This window comes from Triticum dicoccoides, chromosome 7A (genome assembly GCF_002162155.2).
Source record: "Triticum dicoccoides isolate Atlit2015 ecotype Zavitan chromosome 7A, WEW_v2.0, whole genome shotgun sequence".
Taxonomy (NCBI): domain Eukaryota; kingdom Viridiplantae; phylum Streptophyta; class Magnoliopsida; order Poales; family Poaceae; genus Triticum; species Triticum dicoccoides.
The window spans coordinates 187,935,096-187,948,881 of NC_041392.1; the positions used below are offsets into that span (position 1 = coordinate 187,935,096).

Sequence of the window (13,786 nt, forward strand, 5' to 3'; positions counted from 1 at the left end):
ACGACCGGTCAGCATACCTACAGACATAACTCTGTCAGTCTCCTCCACCTCTGAGTTATTCGAAGGTAAGTTCAACCACATACCGAATATGCCGCCTCACAGCCTTTTGTTCTCCTTTACGGAATCAGCTAGATGGGCCCGTACATCCTTCAGTTCCTCGCCCAATCGGGTATTCGAATCCTGGAGCTTGTTTTTCTCCATCACGACTTTTGTGAGCACACGCTCGCCTGCGGCTAGCAGTTTCTTGGCTTCTCGTTCTCCACCTTGGGTAGCTTTCAGTTGTTCTTGCAGTTGATCTAGTGATCCTAATAAGAGGTGAGCAACCATGTTAGCATTATTGGTATACCATTATGTTTCCTCGACGGAGGGGAACATTACTAGGAGACGCCTTCTTGGATTTCTCCAGTTTGGCACGGGTAGCAGTTAGTTGCGTCTGACACTTTTCTAGCTCTTGGGTTAGCAGGTCGTTCTTCTCCGTAAGAACCTGGTTATACAACGATACTTAAATCGGTTGTACCAACCGCTTCAAGTCTCGGGGGCTACTGACATATGGTTATCATATTCGGACAAAGTAAACTTACCCGCACATCTTTTAAATGCTGCTTTGTGGCTCTGTTAAGCCCATCTAGAGCAGCTCGGATGTATGCATCAGCCGAGCTGAAGGCGTTAAATGCCTCTTCTGAAAAGCCGGGGTCTTGTAAAATGGCCCTGTGGCGCCGATGATTCATGGAGCTCTTCACTTCCAAGTTAGTGACGAATACATCATCCGAATCCTCGGCTGGAGGACAGTCCGGCGTTACCCCCGCATCAGCCCCCGTCTTTACGGCAGGTTCTAAATCCTGGCTGTGGGAAGTATGACCGGCCGGACCCCCGGATATAGTCCGGTACACTTTTTTCCTGATACAGGATAAACAGAAAGGTCACAGTTGGATGTGACTGCCAAAGTGCACATTTGCAAATCCATACCTCTTTGATGAAGGCTCAGCCATATCTTCGTTTGCCTTCCTCTTCGAAGGCTTGCCTGGCGTGGGGTCCACTCTCTTCGGAGATACCCCAGGGGCAGCATGGCGCGCCGAACGCCTCCCCTGTTGAGCACATGCAGTGCGGTGGGTGAGGCAGTATGAGAAAACTCTTTCGGATGAAATATCTCTGGATTACTTACGTGTGAAGAAGGGAGAAGACCGGGATAATCAGCGATGATGGCCACTTATGTTCCATCATAGCTCGTTTTGTAAAACACCCCATTTTCGAGCACCACGAATATATCCGGATCCTCTTCGGATCCGGGGTCAAGGTCCCGATTGTGGCCCTCGGGCTGCGGGGCGGGGCTGTAAAGCCCCTCGGAAGTCTTTCGCCAGTGCTATTATAAATGGATGGGTTAATGTTCGTTGAACATAGCTCAGGGAGTAGAATGAGTAGAGCAGAGGAGTTGGGGGCTTACCCAGCTAGGAGGACTATACATCGAGTATCCTTCCCTGCGATTGATGCGCAAGAACTCCTCTTCCTCCGCTTTGAACAGTTCGGCCAATATTTTGGCTAGGGCGGCAGGGGTGTTTGGACCTTTCCTGCCGCATCGGGAGGCGTCATCTTCCCCATTATAGTGCCACATGGGAAGTCCTCTGTATTGGAGTGGCCGGACCTCCCGCACTATGGAGGCCGCCATTACTTTGACTATCGTGTATCCGAACTTGGCGAGCGTCCTTATCTTGCTCAGGAGTTGGCGAACCTCCGCACTATTTTCTTCCTTGAGGCTCCGAGGGCGCCAGCTGTGGCGTTTCTTTAAAGGATCACTTGTGAACTCAGGAAGACCCCTTCGGACTGGGTCTGGAAGTGCGACGTCCTCGATGTAGAACCACTCAGAAGTCCACTCTCCAGAAGTCTTCTTCGGTGTGCCGGATAGGTATCCGGTCTCGGCAATGCGCCATATTTCGGCTCCACCCACTTCAAATATTATTCCCTCGTGGTTACGCGGGACAAGGCAGAATAACCTTCTCCACAGTTCAAAATGGGCCTCACAACCCAAGAATAGTTTGCACAAAGCGACGTAACCCGCATTGTGTAGGATGAAGGCCGGAGTAAAGTTGTGTGGCTGGATGCCATAATATTCCAGAAGCCCTCGGAGGAATTGATGAATTGGAAATCCGATGCCCCTTAGCAGATAGGGGAGGAAACACACTCATTCCCCCATGGATGGATTGGGGAAATCCTCCGCCTGGGTTTTACCGTTGAAGGAGGCCAACCCTGCTCGAACATGCACTAGATCCGCAGGGGGGAGAAACCCCTGCATTTGCAGCCCCACCAGCTGATGGTGGGATACAGACACTACAAGAAATATGTCAACTTGTGACCCTCACTATTGGCTGCTGAAAGGTCATAGTTTTTCATTTGCGACCTTTTTGTGACCAAAAATAGAAGGTCAAAAGCTGGCGGTCGTAAACTGAAATTAACGACCTTCTCTGTGATATGTAAAAGATCGTTGGTTCTTTGACCAAAATTTTGGTCACTAGCAGCCTCCCCAAGCCACGTACGATTCCAGCGTGGCAAGCTGACATGGATAAGAATCAGCCCAGTCCGATTAGGTGTCTATATGGGCCAAGCCCATTAATTCAGCCTATTTATTGTTTTTTTCCTTTCATTTTTTGTCAGCTACATGGGCCAAGCCCAACAACCATTTATTTTTTTGGGCCAGTCTTTTACAGTATACATTTTTTGGCCTCAATGTTTTTCCAGCCCACTTGTCAATTTTCTTTTATTTATTTTTCATTTTAAAGTAGGTTTCCAGGATCACTCTTTCTGTACCACACGTTAGTTCTATATTTGTGCATAATATTTGATTCAAAAAGAGCCAATAAGGCATAATATTTCATACAACAGCCAAGCAAAGAAATTACAATGATACAGATATACGGATAACTAGTCCAATGAGCTAAAATGCATTGCTGGTTACAGTACAAATCTGGTTTTTAGGTAAAATGCAAATCTGGTAACAGTGAGATAATAGTACAAATCTGGTATTTAGCTAAAATACAACTAGATAAACAGATAACTAGTCGAGTGAGCTAAAACGCATTGCTGGGTGTGGATTTTCTTCAGGATTCTTCTTCCTAGAGCTCCAACTTCTGAATACTGAAGGCCAACATCTACAAATAATAAATTAAGATAAGTTAGAAACATAATAAAGTGAATCCATGAATATAAAATTCTCATAACAATGAAAAATTGCTGCAAAACTTTAGATTTAACAGGAAACGATGCATATGACATTCTCATAATAGCGAAAACACAAATATATTTTGTAAATGATAAGTACCAGCACAGTGCAAGTTAACATAACAGATGGACAGTACAAGCTGCAAGCAAATGATTTTCCACTTTAGAACAGGGCACATGCATCAATTTTTATAGTCAGGAACAAAGAAGACAATGGTGGAAGAGGCCAAAGAGATGAAATACCCTGGGGGGCGAAGATGGTGAAATGATGGTCTGCTTGTTCTTAGACAGCTCAAGGAGCACCTGATATCAAAAAATAGGCGTTTAAAGGGGAAAATAGCCTGATTGTAGGCTCCAATCAGCCTGCATACAACAAGTAATAAAACTGTTAGGAGAGAGTATACAGTTACCAGCAGCATGCATAAAACAACTTGGATGTTTTAATATTTATTAAAAATGACAGGCCAGGTTTCAAGTATAAACGACTAATGGAGCATGCAACAAATGTATTTGATACCAACTTAACTAATTCCACATGAATATTGTACGTTCCAATATACACAATCACTCCAAGATTAAGCTTATTCAGCCAATAAAATAAAGAGGATCACCACCATAATGGACCAATGGGTACAAATCGACCCAAAAAATCCCAGAGAAGCTAAAGCACAAAAATAATCAACACTCCCCAGAAGCATGCTGAATTAATCATTTAATCCCAACATCTAGGTACCACACTACATAATATCACACAATTAAAGAAGAATGTTGGACAGTTCAAGACATTCAGGAAAATAAATAAGAACGGGATTGCACAGGCGAACTTGTACTATGCATAAATTGCAATCTAACTCGAAACAAGGAACAAATTTTCCCCATGCATGTCCCTGTACAGCCTATACAACATTTCTACATATGCTTCAAGAGGGCGGACAAACCCAGCTTGATTTGGTACATCAACCCATATAGACACATATCATGTTGAATAAGAAAAGCATGCATGGTACACTCATCCTAATTAACGTGGTAGTAGCACATTCTCATATGAATGGAACAAGTAGTCGCACAGCTTGATGAATGGATTAAAACTGAGACGTTTAATTATCTGCAGAATTGAAATTGTTCAAAACATGCAGTTGTACTATCGGAAGTGTATCTGCATCAGACCTTAGCAATCAAAAATGATAAATGCAGAAGCAAACGAAAGTAATATTCTTGATCTATATATACAGCTAAAAGGAGTACCTGAAATGCAAATCATGTTAGCCCTATATATACAAATAAGTACAATGACAACAGTAATACAAGTACAGAACTTTGTGTGTTCCTGTTGGCTTGTTACTGATGTGTTGTTATACTACTGTGTTGTTAGTTCATATGTACAGAGGGAAAACATGAAATTCCAGAATGGGATATACATCCCATATACTGGATGGCTAGTGTTGCCTGCATTAGAGTCACCATGTTGCCTGTAATTCCATCAAGAAAAATACCATCAGTATCATGATCAGAGTTTCAGAGCAAGAATAGTGAAGGTGATTATGCTATAAACAACAAGGAGATGATGCAAACTCTAACGAAGTAGGCATAGAGTAACAACAGCTCCATTACACTTAAGCTGCTGCTACCTGCATATACTAAATGGAACTAGAAGTATGTCGGCTACTAGACAGCGATGAATGATGCCCAGGAGTATTGATTTGGAAACAATCACTCCTCTAATACTGATAAATTTTGGAGTATTAATTCGAAAAATGACCTATTATTGCTCTCTGACCTAGTATTATACTTGCTGTCTGACACAAGTAGGGCCATGAACAAGTTTCTGTTTCAAAAAACTTCGTGTACCCATCCTTTTCAGTATGCATGTATTGTACTAGAAAATGTGAAGCACCAATCACTATAAGAACAGTAGCCGGGACACCCTCGAACAGAGGGAATCATTATGGACAGAAACACAAGCCTACAGTGCTACTTCAGCAACAAGATCACTTTGCAACTACGAATCCTACAACGCATCACATGAACTACCAGATAGGGCTACAATCTACTTTGCAGAGATCGCCATAATCACCCATGTCGCCCTTGCTCTAGTATCACAAAGTAAACTATACCAGGTAGCGGCAAGCAGATCTGAGATGGGTGGTTACCTTCGTTCTGGATGGACTGGCGCTGGCCAGGCAGGGTGCGCTGGGCGACGGTGCCTTGGAGCCCTGCCCGCCGCTGGAGGAGGAGCCCTTGGCGCCTCCGGCCGACGGCTTCAGCACGATGAGCCCCATAGATGTTGATCGCCGTAGCAGCAGCAGCCATGGCCATAGCCACGAGGCCGAGGAGCAGCAGTAGCGGCCCACTCCTGTGGGAGCACCATCTCCCTCCCTCTCCCGCGGTGCGGCTCTGAATCGGGTGGGGCGAGGCGAGGTAGTTTTCTTTGATGGAGTGTGGGGTGCGGGGTGGGGAGACGGAGCCGCGCGCACCTGAGAGGTTTGCCTGGACTAGTGGATATGGGGAAGGTGAGGGGAGGGGGATGGTGGATACGAGGTCGAAGGTGGGTGATGGGGGGAGGGAGGTGGCGACACGATCTGGAAGGGGAGGAGGAGAGCCGAGCTGTAGGTGGAGGAGGACTGCGGGTTCAGCGCGATCTTGGGGAGGGAAACCGCAGGCTCGGCGTCGCCTGGAGGTGGAGGAGCATGGGGCGGCGAGCAGCTTGAGCATGCGTGAGCGGGATAGGATGGCGGGGGAGATTGGATCTAGGGAGAAGGGGGCGGCGGTGATGGATCTGGGGAGAAGGGGCGGCGGCGATGGATCTGGGGAGGGGATAGGGTTTGGGTGGTTGGGGTGCCTAGGGGGTGGGGGTTCTTTTTCTTTCTCTCTCTTTTTTTATTTAGATAAATGGGATGGATGGATGGATGGATGCCATGTCATCAATCCATGGCACAAACATTTCAACCAATGAGAACAAAGCATATGTAATTGTGTTTTTCTATGTGTTTCTCTTATATTTTTTGCAGAAGGGTGCATTTTGGAATGGCATAATTTGTTCAAATTATATCATACTTTGCACAAGGGTGCATCTTGGAATGGCAAATAATGTTGCCTAAATTTTTTTTTCAATTTTTTGGACGAAAAACTCATTTTCCATTTTTTGAGTGCCCAAAATGAGTTTTTTTGTGAAGGACCTACCATATATTTGTTGCAAAAGTGGACCGAATCATTTTTCTAAAATATTCTGTCATATTTAATGTACAATTGACCAAATGGTTGAGTGTCAGAAGTTTTGATCCACCTCTCATGAAAAAGACGAATTCCCGCTGATTCAGCTGAAAGTGGATCAAATTTGAACTGTAGCTACCTCATAGTTTGCTCATGATTTTTTCAAAAAAAAACATTTCTAGATACAAAAGTGTCTATTTCATTAGAGAAACACCAAAAGTTTTCTACGATTCAACCACTAGCTAGAAACGGTCATGCCCGCCGTTTTGACCGCATTTTGAAACGGGCATAGAAAATTTACAAAAAAGTCAAAAAATTCGAAAACATTTGCATTGTGTCATTATATGTGGCCAAGTTATCAGGAAAAATAATAAACTTGCAATACAGCAATTATTTTTAAGAATTGTTCTCAGAAATGAGCTATCATGTGTGGAGATCAATGGCTTTCAAGCCAAACGATCAATCTTATGGCCACATTCATGGCTTAGTTTGTTCAAATGATATCATATTGTGCACAAGGGTGCATATTGGAATGGCAAACAATGTTGCCTAAGGAAGTTTTCATTTTCTTTGGACGAAAAAATCATTTTCCATTTTCCGAGTGCCCAAAATGAGTTTTTTTGTGAAGGACCTACCAAATAATTGTTGCAAATTTGGACCAAATCAATCTTCTAAAATACTAGGCCATATTTAATGCATAGTTGACCAAATGGTTGGGTGTCAAAAGTTTTGATCCATCTCTGGTGAAAAAGACAAATTTCTGCCGATTCAGCTGTAAGTGGGTCAAATTTGAACTACAACTGCCTCATAGTTTGCTCTTTATTTTTCCAAAAAATCATTTTTAGGTAGAAAATATATATTTAATCAGACAAACACCAAAAGTTTTCCAAGATTCAAGCACTAGCTAGGAACGGTCATGCCTGCCGTTTTGACCGCATTTTCAAATGGGCATAAAAAATTCAAAAAAATTGGAAAACCTTTGCATTGTGTCATTACATGTGACCAAGTTACCAGGAAAAATAATAAACTAGTAATATGGAAAATATTTTAAAAAAGTGTTCTCAGAAATGAGCTATCATGCGTGAAGATTCATGGCTTTCAGGCCAAATGATCAATCTCATGGTCACATTCATGGCATAGTTTGTTCAAATGATCTCATATTATGCACAAGGGTGCATATTCGAATTCCAAACAATGTTGCCTAAGGGAGTTTTCATTTTCTTTGCACGGAAAATTCATTTTCCATTTTCCGAGTGCCCGAAATGAGTTTTTTGTGAAGGACCTACCATATATTTGTTCCAAAATTGGACCAACTCAATTTTCTAAAATACTAGGCCTTATTTAATGCATAATTTACAAAATGGTTGGGTGTCGAAAGTTTTGATCCACCTCTGGTGAAAATGACAAATTCCCACCGATTCAGTAGGAAGCGGGTCAGATTTGAACTGCAGCTACCTTATTGTTTGCTCTTTATTTTTGCAAAAAATCATTTCTAGGTACATAAGTATCTATTTAATCATAAATACATGGTTTGGTGGCGATATGTCGAGGTTTGGATGTGGCACACGGCCCCAATTCCAAAGCGCGTAAACTCGCATGCCTGCCGCGTGGTCACCGCGTGACCTTTGCATTGACATGCATTCTGGGAGGCCTAGGCATGTCTATTGGGTTGGGCACTCCCCAAGTAGGTGCTAGGAAGAAAATTACAACAGAAGAATCGCACGAGGAGACTAACCTATGCTCAAAGATGAATTAGCAACCAAGTGTTTGATTAGCGGTACGGGAAATGCACATGGCCAATGGGCTTGAGTTTTGACTGATGATGATCATCTACTAAGGAGAATGTCTTCACAAATTTTCAGCTCAAAAGGAGGAGCCTGGTGGTACTTGCTTTGCAAAGTACCACATTGGACAAAAATATGAATGTTGAAGCTGGGATCAAAATAATGAATGGATTAAGCTAAAATTTGGTGGAGGATGGTTATTTGGGCATAGGAAAGTACTGTAGAAAATTGATACCATTTGGACATGCCAAAGTAGTACTTCCTTCACAATGCTCTTGTATGGACAGAAACTTGGGAAAACTAGTGAGAGAGATTGGATGAATGAAATGAGCTCAAAATTGGTGTAGGTAAGTTACATAGGTATGGTCATGCACTGGTAAATGTTCAGCTCATTTGGGTAAGCCTAGCTAGTACTTACTTCACAAAGCTTCTCTCGAGGTAGAAACTTTGGAAATTTCCTAAGAAAGATTTGCTAGGAAAATGGAGCTGAATATTATCATGTGGGAATAGGAGGAGTATGGAAGAGTACCCAAAGAGTTTGAGGGTAATAGGAGGGGTTAGATAACACTTGCTTTGCAACGTGCCAATCTGGCCATAAAATATAAATTGAACCTGGGCTCACATAGATGATTTGACTGAGCTGCAATTTGGAGGAGGGTGATAATTTGGGCATATGAAGGAACTGTATAAATTTCATGTCATTTGGATATATAAAAAGGTACTTCCTTCACAATGCTTCTAGGTGGACAAAAACTTTGGAAATTTGCCGAGGAAGATTTGCTAGGCAAATGGAGCTGAATTTTGTCATGCGGCAATGATTTGGATAGGAAAGAGTGCCCAAAAATTCCGAGGGAAATCAAGAATATATAAATAGCACTTCCTTCATAAAGTGCTGTTGTGAACATAATAGGAAAATGAATATTGTTGAATTATTTTTGAACTAGGCAAGGAAGGATTTTTACATATTTGACGAAGATATGACCCAAAGAATTTATGAGATTTTTTTTGGGAATTTTCGGAATGACAGAAATATAGGTTGCTTCACAACCTAGGGCAAAAATTGACACATGGACATGATACATAGGCAAAACTGATGAGGTGGTGCCAAGTCATAGCAATAAGTACTAATGCATCCACGTTCACAACCTCATGACCATTTATATTGGTCGTAATCAGGTAGAAATAAGGTCATGGACCACTCTTGTCTGCTTTATGACCATTTGGTGTAAGTCAATTCAGGGTTTGAGCCCTTCCAAGCGAAATGGCCGTGGATTTACGACCAATTCAGCTAGGGTCACTAAGAGAAGGTCACTAGTTGACATATTTCTTGTAGTGGGAGCACTTCCCCCATTCGCCTCTTTCTGGGCCGCTGGGACGGGAGGAGGGGCTGGGGACGCTAGACATGTTGGAGTGTCCTTTCCTAGCAACCTTTGAGGATTTTCTTCGCGAGATGTTGAATGGATCTGGGATCCAATCTTGTTAAATAGACGCTATCCCTCGCGTGGTTGGAGTGTTAAGTGCAAAAATACCCTGACCTCTCTCATTCGCTCGACACGTGGAAACTGAAGTTGTTGATGCACAGAAGCCGATGGGTACGACATTAAATGGAAGGCCGAGCACACTACTTGGAAGTCATTGGTGGAGGAACCCGCCTTGCAATGTCGAAGACAATCTATGCGCCGAACACCTCCTCATTGAAGACTGGTTCGGGGACTACTGAGGGAGTCTTGGACTAAGGGGTCCTCAGGCGTCCAGCCTGTTAGCCATGGGCCGGACTGATGGGTTGTGAAGATACGAAGACCGAAGACTGCACCCGTGTCCGGATGGGACTCTCCTTGGCGTGGAAGACAAGCTTGGCGATCGAATAAGTAGATTCCTTTCTTTGTAACCGACCTTGTGTAACCCTAGATCCTCCGGGTGTCTATATAAACCGGAGGACTTAGTCCGAAGGGGGGGACAATCATTACCATAGTCATACAGGCTAGGCTTTTAGGGTTTAGCCATCTCGATCTCGTGGTAGATCAACTCTTGTAATGCTCATATACATCAAGATCAATCAAGCAGGAAGTAGGGTATTACCTCCATAGAGAGGGCCCGAACCTGGGTACACATTGTGTCCCCTGTCTCCTGTTACCATCGACCTTAGATGCATAGTTCGGGAACCCCTACCCGAGATCCGCTGGTTTTCACACCGACACTCGGTCGTCTACAACAGAAGTCATGTTGCAATCTTCGTTGAACCTTTTTTTGCTTTTGAAAGAAGTCCCATTTTGCATAAGTGCAACGCGGTCAACCATTGCAACATCACACATGTTTTAAACACATAGGGCCCCTTCCTTCATTGCAGACCATTACGACAACATAAATGTTTCAGGAACATAGCCCCGGTTGCAAACCAGTGCAACAACATGCATGTTTCACAAACATAACCCCTATTGCAGAAGCACGGCCACCGCTTTGCAATGTCGACGAGCACTTGCAATAGTTGGCCCTTCTGGCAGCAACACTAAGGCATGGTTGATGATGGGAAGGGAAATAGAAGAAGGCGATGCTCTGGCTTTGCAAGGGACGAATCTGAAAAGAGGAGATGACGAAGAATTGAGAGACAAAGAAGGAAGAAAGGGGAGGATAAGATGGGTTGAGGAAGAGAGGGGATAAGGCTGGATAAGAGAGAGAGAGAGAGAGAGAGAGAGAGAGAGAGAGAGAGAGAGAGAGAGAGAGAGAGAGAGAGAGAGAGAGAGCGCTCTACGGAAGAAATTCCTATTTAGAAATTTCAACGAAAGAAATTCCTATAGAAATCATATCCTCCAAATTCCTATGTTTTTTCTTAATTTCAAACAGAACCAATGAGCTGGCAATATGGATCTGCTGAAAATGATAACATGACTTTCAAACAAGAGAAGAACAATCGGCTTAAACGAGATAAACACACCAATAAGCTTATTAGCATTCCAACATTCATACACCATTGGGGATTATTACCTAAATTCCCCGTATGAGCAAGCACATCACAACAAACGTGTACGAGAATCACACAACAGCACATTGTTTCCCCTTGATCACCTTTCTCTGTCGGCTCCCTCCGATTTCGGGGACGCCGGGTTGGTGGTGGTGGCCGCCGGGTAGCATCCTCTGACGTCGTCGCCGCAGGAGAAGGCCATCTCCTGCAGCTTGCTCGACGCGCTGGAGCTGAACACGAGGAGCGGCTTCTTCCGCGGCACCGGCACCGGGTCGGCCTCGCGGTTCAGTATCTGCACCACCCGCCGCATCGCCGGCCGCTCCTCGCAGTTCGGGTTGGCGCAGCTCAGCCCGACGAGCAGCAGCCGCAGCATCCCCTCCCGATCGAACTCGCCGTTCAGCCGCGCGTCGGCGGCCTCGATGAGCCGGTCCTCGCCGTGCAGCCGCCACACCCAGTCCACCAGGTTTACGTTGTTCTTGCTCCCGGCCCCGTCCTTGTCGGTCTCCTCCCTGTCAATGGGCCGCCTCCCGCAGCACACCTCCAGCACCACCACGCCGTAGCTGAACACGTCGGTCTGGTCCGTGGCCTTGCCGGACTGCAGGTACTCCGGCGCGAGGTACCCCATGGTGCCCGCGGTGAGCGTGGAGACCGGGCTCTTGTTGTGGTCCATGAGCCGGGCGAGCCCGAAGTCGCCCAGCCGGGGGCTCAGGTTGCCGTCGAGCAGTATGTTGCCGGTCTTGATGTCCCTGTGGATCACGCGCTGCTCGCACTCCTGGTGGAGGTAGGACAGCACGGACGCTATGCCGGCGGCCACGTTGTGGCGCTCCGGCCAGGAGAGCGTGCAGGGGTCGCCGTACAGCGCCCTGTCCAGACTGCCGTTGGGCATGTACTCGTACACGAGCAGCAGCTCGCCCTTCTCGTCGCACCAGCCCTCGAGCTGGACCAGGTTCTTATGCCGGAGGCAGGCGATGACGGAGAGCTCGGCGACGAACTCGCTCCGACTCTGGTGCGCCTGCGTCGACCGCTTCACGGCGTAGGTGGTTGCTGCGCCCGGCATGGCCGCCTTGTACACCGTGCCGAACGCGCCTCTGCCGATGACTCTGCTCGCGTGGAATCCTCTGGTCGCCACGCTCAGCTCCTTGTGGCTGAACTTCCTTGGCCCCTTGAGCAGCCCCGGCAGGAAGATGGCGTCCTTCCTCGAGGTGAGTTCTGCCAGCTTCTTCACGGACACACAGGCGAAGAACATGAACGCGACAGCGAGCGCGACGGGGCCGAGGATGGTGATGGCGCGCCCAAACCTTTTCTTGCTGGTGTCGCCGCTGCTAGCGGCCACGCTGGATACCGCCGGCTCCGAGACATTGCTTGTTGCGTTGGTAAAGGAGGAGGCGTTGGTCGCTGGCGGCAATCCGAAGGTCTGAAAGGTCCATTCCTTGATGGTGTGCTGCTGGGTGCTCCCCTCCGTGGAGGCAGAGAAGCCGACGTACATGGCCTCCTTGAGGTACGGCGAGAGGTCGACGGCCACGCAGAATACGGGCCGCTTCGGCTTGACACCGGAGTAGCTCAGCGACACCTCGAGGAGGTGCTCGGCCCCGCGGTAGTCGATCCACGCGGTGGTGAGGTTGCCGCTCTTGAGGACGATCCCGGAGTCAGCGAGGTCGACGGCGCTGACGGAGGCCGGGGAGCCGAGGTCCAGCCCGACGTGGTTGTCGCTGGGGTCGCCGAGCTCGACGTTGACCATGGTGTCGAATTCCACGGCGACGATGGCAGGGCCGACGGCGTCGGCGTCGTCGTCACTCGGAACGGCGGCGGCCGCGATGGAGGAGTTGAAGAGGCCGAGGTAGCCGCCGGTGGCGCCGAGCGTGGCGCGGTCGGAGGAGATGAAGAAGGCGATGCCGTCGCCGCCGGTGGAGCCGGCGTTCTGGTTGGCGACGACGAAGGAGAACCTGGCGGCGAAGGAGGCGGTGGCGTTGGCGCTGCCCCGGAGCGCGACGGGGCGGCTGCAGAGCACGGTGCCGGCGCTGGAGGAGGGCACGCCCGTGTCGCGCGTCAGCCCCACGGAGCCGTTCCGCAGGAAGGCGTCCCCCAGCAGCGTGAGGTCGGAGAAGGACAGCGTGGCCGAGTCGATGCTGACGCTGCTGTTGTTCTTCCCCGCCGACGATGACGCGGAGGAGGCGGGCGGCACCATAGACACTGCTAGCAGCAGCAGGAGGAGCAGCACGAAGCGGAGGAGGAGGAGGTCGGCGGCCATCGGTGGAGGTGGTGATGGCGCGGGGTTCGGGTCATGAGATTTTGTGGAGCGCGCGGTTCTTGCGGGAGTACGTATTATTGAAACGTTTAGCCTGGGGATTCTGACAGGACAGTGCAGCAGAAATGTTCGGCAAGAGATGGCTTGGTGGGTGGATCGTGGTGTGTTTTTTATGGGTAACGGTCGGATTGGCGCGTTTGAACGTAACGGTCGGGGAGGGAGCAAAGAGATCTTCTATCCCTTTCTTTAACGGAGGAGAGGAATGTGTGGGTGACTTCAGGGGCCCATAGGGTGCATCACGATACTCCGGAGCTGCACTTTTTCGGCTGGCTGGCTGGAGTGTTGGAAAGGACGCGCGGTGGTGACATATGAGCCCCT

General features: G+C 47.4%; 1 protein-coding gene across 1 annotated transcript; it reads right to left on the minus strand.

Annotated features, from left to right (window-relative positions):
• Positions 1 to 11,087: 11,087 nt before the first annotated feature.
• LOC119332299 (probable L-type lectin-domain containing receptor kinase S.7) lies at positions 11,088 to 13,539 on the minus strand. The gene has a single exon (XM_037605485.1). It carries the CDS (start codon positions 13,409 to 13,411, stop codon positions 11,264 to 11,266), a length of 2,148 nt encoding a protein of 715 aa, XP_037461382.1. The 5' UTR covers positions 13,412 to 13,539; the 3' UTR covers positions 11,088 to 11,263.
• Positions 13,540 to 13,786: the final 247 nt, after the last annotated feature.